Raw genomic sequence first — 9,636 nt, forward strand, 5'->3', positions numbered from 1 at the left:
TAACAAATAGGGATGTCATGATACCAAAAATCTAGTAGTCGGTACCGATACCACCAAAAGTGCACAATACTCGATACCAAAGTCGATACCACGGTGAAAATATTTAAAGATACAGAATACCACAGAAATTGAATAATCAAATATAAATTAACTCTGCATAGTTATAACTGTATAAATTAAATATAGATTATTATACTTCCTTATTAAAGCTTTTCTTTTGTTGTTTATCATTTATAATACAGACAGCCAATAGTAGACAGTAGCGCATTTTAAAGGCTGCTGTCACTAAGGCCTAATGGACGGACATTCACATTCACATAACCAACGCGAATATACGCCAAGACGGGCATTTTGACATAAGTGTGTAATAAACCTCGAAAATCTGACACTCGCGAGAGGCGGCTATGCGTGTGCGCTTTGGTTGAGAGCGCGCTGACTAAAGACCGTCTCTCAGAGAGTGCGCGAGTAGTTTTTTTCTACCTAGGATATAGCTTACAGTTTACCGTAATGTTCTTGCCTACCTGTGTCAAAAAAGTGAAGTAATTGGAATATGTCCATTCTACAAAACAGCCACTCGCTTCTGCTGACATCTTCAGACAGCGACTGCGAAGTTGCAAACTCGCGCGCAACTGCACTACAGTTAACGATTTAAAGAGGCAGCGTTTACTTTTACCTTTAGAGCACAAATTTAGATTTTAAATTCAATACTGATTTATACAGAACTGTTTAACTAATTTACAGTATGTAACGCAAGTACATTATAAGTAACTAATTAAATTACCTAAAAATGAACAGTAATCCCTTACTTTAGGGGAGAGCAGGGACGAAAGTATTTCATTTTTCACAAAAATTTAACTTTAAAAGATAATGTTTTAGACAGCGATATATTTTTGATGTGGTCAATAACTCACAAGTGTGGTTTATCAATACCAGGTGGAATTTTGTACAAATGTAGAACGGCTTCAGTATAATTTCACTTTGAACATAAATTGCACATTGTTACTTTTGACCCCGTCAGGTGGGACGAAAGTAACAAACAGGTGGGTCAGAAGTAACACAACAATACAAGCTAGATTTTTTTTGTGTTAAGTCTTGTTTTTATTAAATATACCTGACTATGACCTTCTTAATCTGTAACTGCAAACATATTTTGTCCTTTATCTTTGGAGAAAAAAAAAATAAAAAAAAATTGAATTACATTTTCATTTTAAATTGAGAATTTCAGTTTCATCAAATGTTTCAAAAGTAACCCGACAGTACAAACTTGAATTGTTTAGAATATTTTTGGGGGCAATGTCAATTTATTTTATAAAACATTTTTTTAACAGTATGAACAATATGAAAATTAAATTAAATTAGCATAATATAAATTGACAACATAATGTAACAGTAGTCAAGTTTCCAATCCAGCTGTTTTTATGCATAAAACATCTGAATGGAAACACTGCAGATTCATAGGTGGATGTGGAAAAGCTAAGGTATGGCTAAAAACTAAATGTGTATATGGTAAATGTAAACAGATTGAGTAAATAAATGGTGACATACAGAAATCGGCAACAGATATGTCCAGAAACTTCCTCTCATAAACATCTGGCTGAATCAGACCTCTGTCTTTCTGACCCTCACTTTTGGCATATTCTGCTAGTATAATACGACATAAACATGTTTTAATAAATACTGCAACGCAGAGAAAACCACCACATTAGCAGTGGGACAAAAGAAACACTTGTTTTCACTGCAGCTGGACGAAAGTAACAAGTGTTACTTTCGTCCCGACAGGAACTCCTGATATTTAAACCCGATTTACTTTCATACTGAAAAACTCTGACAAAGCAAACTTCAGGATGTCTTACAGCACTAAATGAGTGAAAACGAAATGAGAAACACAACTTGTAAGTAGAAAAAAAAAAAAGTACCGCAATTCAACAATTTATTTACCATACTCGAAAACTGCTTTCCGGACCTAACAGTGGGAAACAATGACGAAATCACATGATATTTGGCAGCTCAGTCAAGGGTTGGGTGCTGAACGTGCTGTTATAACTTGGAATGCAAATGTAGTCAGGGCTCTGAGAAAATCGCTTTGTTACTTTCTCCCCTACTTTTTCAGTGGATTTAATTACAGTAACGCGTTACAACCAACACTGCTGCAAAATGACGCAACATATACTACTTGCATATTTTCTGCATTAAATGAATCTCTTGCTTGCATCTTTATTGCATTTTGTTATGATGATAAACGAGAATTCGCGGGAGTGAGATTTAGAATTCAGTCAGTGCAGCGCGTGCAACCCTCATGACACCGGCATTTGCACGGTGACTAATCACAACGCCTCTGATTGGACATTGTATTCCTAAACTCAAAATGAACGTGTGTGATTGGTTATAATGCTCAACACTGCAAACTACACACACAAAAGAAAATGCCGCAATTTTCATTTTTATAGGCAATGTTTCATATTACGAGTAGGATACTTTCTTTGACACCCAAAAAAAAGCATCTTATATCAAAGGATCAAGCTCCCCCGTAATTCGCACCCTGAATGTGATGAGAGAAGAGATGTCATTGCAGAAGGGAGGGGGAAGTTATTTTGATGGGCGATCAACTTGGCTCAAAATGCTTTTGAGAGATGCAGCCCAGATCAATAATAAGAGAGCAATATGATCTTCATTTTTTTTTTTTTTTTTTTTTTTCCTCTGCTGTTCAGAAAACAATCTTTTGACTTGTCGCTCTTTTTATCTGCTTCACAGGCCAGTGGGACTTGACACTGAAGCAGCAAGAGGTGAGAATGTTCTGTTTTAATTTGTTTCATGATGCTTAAAAAGAAACAGACATTTACTGTATTTTTATCGCAGGTGCAAAATAAAGTAAACTGAGGGAACAGAAACAGGTGACACTACATCTTATTTTAAATTTGTTGTGATGTTATATATCCTGCATAAATGTTTTACTGTATATCTCTGCTGTCCTTTGGTTCCTTTTGACAGAAAGCATGGCTACTTAAGGAGAATCTTAATCAAATCTGTGGACAGTTGGAAGAAGAAAAGGTCACCTGAGGATTTAGTTCTAGTGTTCACCACAATTTTTAAATATGGCAATATGTCTTTGTCTCTTGTATACAGAGTATGAGTGCTCCTTTTTAAAAATCAAAAAGTAAAAAAAAAAGTTTCAGTAAAACTGTTGATTCCTAGCTAGAACTACTTTGCCATAATGTTTAATTCAGGAGCTGATATCTGAGATTTGTCTCTCAACTTTTTGTCATGTGCTCTCAGTGAGGTTCATAAAATGTGTAGTATAGTTATGTGTAAGTGCTCAGTAGCTAAAGGAAATAGTAGGCATTTTATATATTTTGTAAATTGTCCTTCCAGTGTTGTCACTTTGCAGAATTAACAATAAAGCTGTACACTGTGATTTATATGTAATGTTAAGTGTATGACGTAACAGTTATGTAACGTTTGTGCTTTGCATCTGCCCTGGTCTGTCTCTCGTATTCAGTGTTATAAATAGTTGACCCTGTTATTAGTACAACCAGTTTGATCATGCAGCTGTGTAGTTGATTTTGCAATAGTTTTTACATTCTGTAAAATAGATATTTCTTAAGAATGAATGTTGCCCATAGCAACATAAAGGCGTGTCGTATTCATTCGCGCTGTTTTTTTTTTGTTTTTTGTTTAGCCAAATCACCACAAGTTGGGGTAGATAATTGGCGCCATCTTGCGATTCAAAGCGATTACTACGACAACAAATGATACGGGACGCAAGGACTCCTAAAATTAAAGAAAAAAAGCGAAAGTATCAGCCTGAAGAACCGAAGAGATACATGAGAGAACACTTTAAAAATATATAAATTGATAACTAGTCCATAGGGAAAAAGTAAACTTGATTGCAGATTTACAATGATAGACTAGCCTAGGCCTACTATTCTTTCTTGCAGTGTTGGTGTTGGTCGGTTATATTCGGCGCTGTAATTTTCTTAAGCAAACGACATTTAATTCAATGTATTTTATAAGTAGCCGTGAAATAAGATGTCGGAGTTTATTTTTCGATAATGACCATTTATTGCTTACGTATTAGAGTAGATATAGTGGATACGCCTGGTGTTAGGAATGGTTTAAGCAAATGTACAGTAATATAAATCTATGACTTTATCGGCGGTACGCTTTAAAGAATTCTTAATAATCATTTGATAACTGGCTTTTGTTTGAGCGCGTAGCTACAAATACATCCCAAGGTGCACAATCCACGCGCAAATCTTTGAGTTTGTCGACCATCCTCCTAGTCCAGTTGCTGCATAGGTGGGGTTCTGTGTGTCGCATATATTCACTGGGGGTGGGGGAGGTGTTTGGCTCAGGATCCCCACCGCATTGGCCAATACGCATTTTATCTACCTAACGCCAGACCCGGGAGCTTCCCCTACCGAATTAAAGAGAACACCCACAGACCTGCACCGCTAGGGGGCGTAAGTATGTAACTTCCGAAGTCCAGCATCGACGCAGTGCTCCACTAACGCGCTCTCTTCGTTCACGGTGCTCAATTACAGCCTGTAGCAAGATAAAGGAATCCCTGTCTAGAGAGAGCACTGCAGTAATGGCAGCTTCAACAGGTTTGCCTATTTATTGCATTTGTTTGCTTTTAAAGATGAAACTGCATGCTGTATAATGAATTATCAAACGCATTTAAATGTTAAAATAAGACTTCAGCTGTTTGTCGTGAGTATAACTGAAAAAATCCAATAAACTTGTCTTGGTAGTAATGCAAATTCTGTTATTTGATAGGAATTACTATTATAATTACATAGGCTGTATGAAGTCCTATGCATATTCAGGAATTGCAGTCTGAATTATTTTTGGGGGTAGCCTACTGCAGAAGATACTTAGGTGGAATTATTTTAAAACTATTTTAATTCATTTAAAATATGTCTTTATATCTAAACGATGCATTATTTGAAAAACGAATAGTTCTCGAAAAATGATAATCGTCAGGCGTTGTTTCAATCCGACTGTTCCCTTGAACACGAAATGTTGAAGAATGACAGTCTCATTTACTTAAATGGCATCTTTTTCTATACAATGAGAATGAAGAGTAGCATAACCTAAGGGGAATTTTTATTTTAGGGTGGACTATCCCTTTAAAAGTGAATGGGATGCTAAAAATCGCTAACTAAGCGGTTCCAAAACCCTGAAGTTCAGCAGGACACAACCGCATCATTGCGCTATATAGAGCCAGTTGATAAGCCAAAACCTGTTTAAAATCCACGAAGTTATCTATATTGCATGTTATTTTGTGGGTTATTTATTTTTTTATTTTTTCCATATAGGAAATAAAAGCTCCCAGACTATTGACAGTTTGAACTGCCTTCTATTGATTATCACTAGAGGAAGGTCCACTCGCTGGTGGAGACTGCAGGTTTCAGATCGCTTACACATCCAACCTGCTTTTCGCTGAGATTGCAGTCTCATGCAGCTAATCAATCACTCGAATTACTGACATTTTCAGCTGAAAACACATGAGTTTGCAAGATACCTTGTGCCTCGTACATGCTCAAAAGCTAATTGACATCACTATTGTGATTAATAATTCAAACGATTGCAGTCTAAATGTATCTCAGCGTTATTTGAGACCTTGACTGCCACTATTCACATATTTTTGTATTTAATAAACCAGCATCTGTCCATGGTGCTGAACTCTGTCCCCTGCATTGTTTTCCTTACTTCACTCCACTTCTTTACAGGGCATCACATTGCTGCTAAAGTCCATATTAAGCCTATTATCGGTGTTTCTGTTGTTTCAGCGCAGTTAAAAATATTTAAATGTATTTACAGAGTCATACGTGAATTTGGACCAGAGTGCCTTTCAATATGGTAAGCAGTTGAATATTGCATGGAAATATTTATTTTTTAAACATAAAGTCAGTAAAACAGAGTATTTCACCACTGCTCAGATTATGAGACGTTGAGGACCACGGGTGTCATCCTAGCTGTGGTTATGTTCGTAGCCGGGATTCTTATTGCTTTGAGTAAGTCATTTACATAATAATCATACACATTTTGTAATATAAGATGAGTGCAAATAATAGAAAATGGCTGTGATTTTAGATTCTAAATATCTTCTGGTCATGAAGGATCATCAAGAGTGGCATTCACCTGACAATGATTGCAGTCAATCCCATTTTACTTCAATCAGTGAGGTTCACCAAACCATTTGACTTTGGTCAATTTAAATGAGATTGAATGCATTCCTTCCAAACTGGCTGAACTGAAATTGAATTGACCCTAATCGAAGTCTCTTTTGATTCACCATGTCTAAATGTTTTTTGCCCCAACAGGTAAAAAGTGCAAATGCTCGAAATCCAAGTAAGCGTTTTTCACACAAATGTGCAGCCTTGACTGTGCATGTGGAATGAGACCGAATAAAGGATGAGGAAACGTCCTGAAAGAAAAAGATGTACATGGAATTGATGGTGCCATGAGTGTTCTCTGTAAAGCTCCTTGACTGTTTGAATGCAGCCGCTGGTTTCTAAATCGATTGGTTTCTGAACTGACCAGCTTCTTCTTTCAGCTCACCTACACTGTCTATTCATTCAAACAACAGCACGTTTAAAATACTCAAGTTTAAAGACACCTGTCATGAAGTTATGGTTCAGGAATGTGTTTAAAATAAGTTTGATGTTCTTGTGCTTCCCAAATCAAGAACTGAAGTATGTGCTCTTTGTGTGGGTAGGCAGTGTGAATCAAGACTGATAGAATGCTCAGCATGTCGTCCTGAGAGAATCTGAATCGTCAGGCCCTTATATACAAATCAAGTGACACCACTTACATTTGATAAATGCGGATGAGCATGCTTGCTAAATATGGAGTGCTTAGATGGACCAATGTGCCTAATTGGGATAAATTGTTTGATTTTTTTTTATTTTTTTCCCCACTACAGATCTAGTCCAGTGGAAGGCCCTCAGCCACCAAAGACAGAAGGTATAGTACAACAACATTAATTAAATTCACCCAAAAATGAAAATTCTGTCATTAAGTACTCACCCTCATGTCGTTCCATATCCGTTAGACCTTCGTTTATCTTCGGAACACAAATTAAGATATTTTTTAAAAAATCTGATGGCTCAGTGAGGCCTCCATTGACAACAAGATAATTAGAATGCCCAGAAAGCTACTAAAGTTATATTTAAAACAGTTCATGTGACTACAATGGTTCAACTTTAATGTTATGAAGCGACGAGAATACTTTTTGTGCGCCAAAAAAACAAAATAATGACTTTATTCAACAATATCTAGTGATGGGCGAATTCAAAACACTGCTCATGAAGCTTTACGAATCTTTTGTTTTAAATCAGTGGTTCGGAGCGTGTATCAAATTGTCAAAGTCACGCCCCCCCAGTGGTGAACCATTGAAATTTCAAAACACTTATGATGTAATGGAGCCTCATTTACTGAAATCACGTGACTTTGGCAGTTTGATACACACTCCAAACCACTGATTCGAAACAAAAGATTCGAATGAAGCTTCATGAAGCAGTGTTTTGAAATTGCTCATCACTAGATATTATTATTTTGTTTTTTTGGTGCTCAAAAAGTGTCACTTCATAACATTAAGGTTGAACCACTATAGTCACATGAACTGTTTTAAATATGTTTTTAGTAGCTTTCTGGGCATCTGAAAGTGTTAATTATCTTGCTGGCAATGGAGGCCTCACTGAGCCACTGGATTTCATCAAAAATATCTTAATTTGTGTTCCAAAGATGAACAAAGGCCTTACGGGTTTGGATTGACATGAGGGTGAGTAATCAATAAAAGAATTTTCATTTTTGGGTGAACTAACCCTTTAATGTCATACTCAAAAATACAGTCAGATTTTATTGAATGCTAAATAAATTTTTTCTTTTTTTTCCTTTTTTCTTTTAGTTCCCCCTCAAACGGTGTAAAGCGGATGGTGCGATGGGGCGGCTCGTTATAGCGAGAGGAAATGCTCAGATGCACAAAGTTACTTACAGGAATGTGGAGGAGAGTAGAACCTGCTTGACCTCTTTTTGTAACCTCAGCCTAAATGCTGATCTATTGCTGTACTTTTAGGTCACTCAGTAGCACTTGTGCTACATTATATCCTTTTGTGTTCATATAGTGCTAATGGCACCTTTCATCTGACCGCAGTTATTTTGCTTATGCATGAGTAATTTGCTTTTATTGATATTATATGAGGCTTTGATCTAAAAAGGCATTTATGGAAATATTTACAGAGGAATAACGATTAGCAGACTGACTCAGACTCAATCCTTTAGACAGATATGATGAAATTGATATTTACACTAGTTTACATTTTAATACAGAATAAATGACTTCTTAGCAGCTCTCCAGCATGGAACTATGCACATTCCTGTGTGTCGCCCTGTGTAATTTGTGCATGCCAGGTTTCAACAAAATGTAAGACAACTGTAAAATTTTAGTATTTATGTCTTGTATTTTATATTATTTTAGAATTTTAGTTATTGAATATTTATTATTTGTATATTGAAATATACTATTGAATCCATTCCATCCATTAACAGTTTTGACAACAACCATAACAAGATAATCTAAAAATGCACAGCTTTTTTTTTTTTTTTTTTTTTAAACATCTTTTTGTTTACAAATTGTAAGGCCATTTATTGGATCAGTAAAATCGGACATCTTTATGCAACTGTACATTACTTTGTGGAGGGCTTAGAAAGACTAATAAAGGCTTGTCTTAAGAACTAATGGTGCAACTGAATCAAAAAACAGAGTTGGAAACTAACTAGTGGTTACTAAACATTTAAAGGGATGGTTCACCCAAAATTGAAAATTCTGTCATTTACTCCCCCTCAAGTTGTTCCAAACCTGTATAAATTTCTTTGTTCTGCTTAACACAAAGGAAGATATTTGGAAGAATGTCAGTAACCAAGCAGATCTCACCCTCCCCATTGACTACCATAGTAGGAAATAAAAATACTATGGCAGTCAATGGGGAATGAGATCTGCTTGGTTACTGACATTCTTCTAAATATCTTCCTTTGTGTTCAGCAGAACAAAGAAATTTATACAGGTTTGGAACTACTTGAGGGGGAGTAAATGATGACAGAATTTTCATTTTTGGGTGAACTATCCCTTTAAAGGAACACTCCACTTTTTTTGAAAATAGGCTCATTTTCCAACTCCCCTAGAGTTAAACAGTTGAGTTTTACCATTTTGGAATCCATTTAGCTGTTCTCCGGGTCTGGCGGTACCACTTTTAGCATAGCTTAGCATAGTTCATTGAATCTGATTAGACCGTTAGGTACGGCAGCAAAGTTCCTTGATTATTACGCCGGAATGAGAGTATAGTTCCTAGCCATATCGGCTTAGAAAATCGCAACTTTTCATTTTCCGTCGGTCTTAGTACACGATGTAACTACATAAGAGTCAAGTTTTAAACAGGAAAAATATCGAAACTCTTTGGTCGTTTTTGAGCGAGATGCTAACGGTCTAATCAGATTCAATGAACTATGCTAAGCTATGCTAAAAGTGGTACCGCCAGACCCGGAGATCGGCTGAATGGATTCGAAAACGGTAAAACTCAACTGTTTAACTCTGGGGGAGTTGGAAAATGAGCCTATTTTCAAAAAAAGTGGAGT

General features: G+C 36.3%; 1 protein-coding gene across 38 annotated transcripts in view; it reads left to right on the forward strand.

Moving 5' to 3' along the window:
* The window catches only part of LOC127497909 (sodium/potassium-transporting ATPase subunit gamma-like), a 34,043-nt gene extending 25,304 nt beyond the window's left edge, over positions 1-8,739 (forward strand). For 28 of the 38 annotated variants that reach the window (XM_051866719.1, XM_051866720.1, XM_051866715.1 and 25 more), the window contains 7 exons: positions 2,752-2,783; positions 2,857-2,891; positions 2,989-4,604; positions 5,824-5,862; positions 5,943-6,017; positions 6,929-6,969; positions 7,913-8,739. In XM_051866719.1, coding sequence (XP_051722679.1) covers positions 4,589-4,604; positions 5,824-5,862; positions 5,943-6,017; positions 6,929-6,969; positions 7,913-8,080 — 339 coding nt within the window. In that variant the 5' untranslated portion in view covers positions 2,752-2,783; positions 2,857-2,891; positions 2,989-4,588 and the 3' untranslated portion in view covers positions 8,081-8,739. Of the gene's footprint in view, positions 1-2,751; positions 2,892-2,988; positions 4,605-5,823; positions 5,863-5,942; positions 6,018-6,326; positions 6,355-6,928; positions 6,970-7,912 lie in introns of those variants that run through there. The other 10 variants (XM_051866723.1, XM_051866695.1, XM_051866721.1 and 7 more) reach the window with 3 other exon arrangements.
* Positions 8,740-9,636: the final 897 nt, after the last annotated feature.

Source organism: Ctenopharyngodon idella, chromosome 16 (assembly GCF_019924925.1).
Source record: "Ctenopharyngodon idella isolate HZGC_01 chromosome 16, HZGC01, whole genome shotgun sequence".
In the NCBI taxonomy this organism is placed as follows: domain Eukaryota; kingdom Metazoa; phylum Chordata; class Actinopteri; order Cypriniformes; family Xenocyprididae; genus Ctenopharyngodon; species Ctenopharyngodon idella.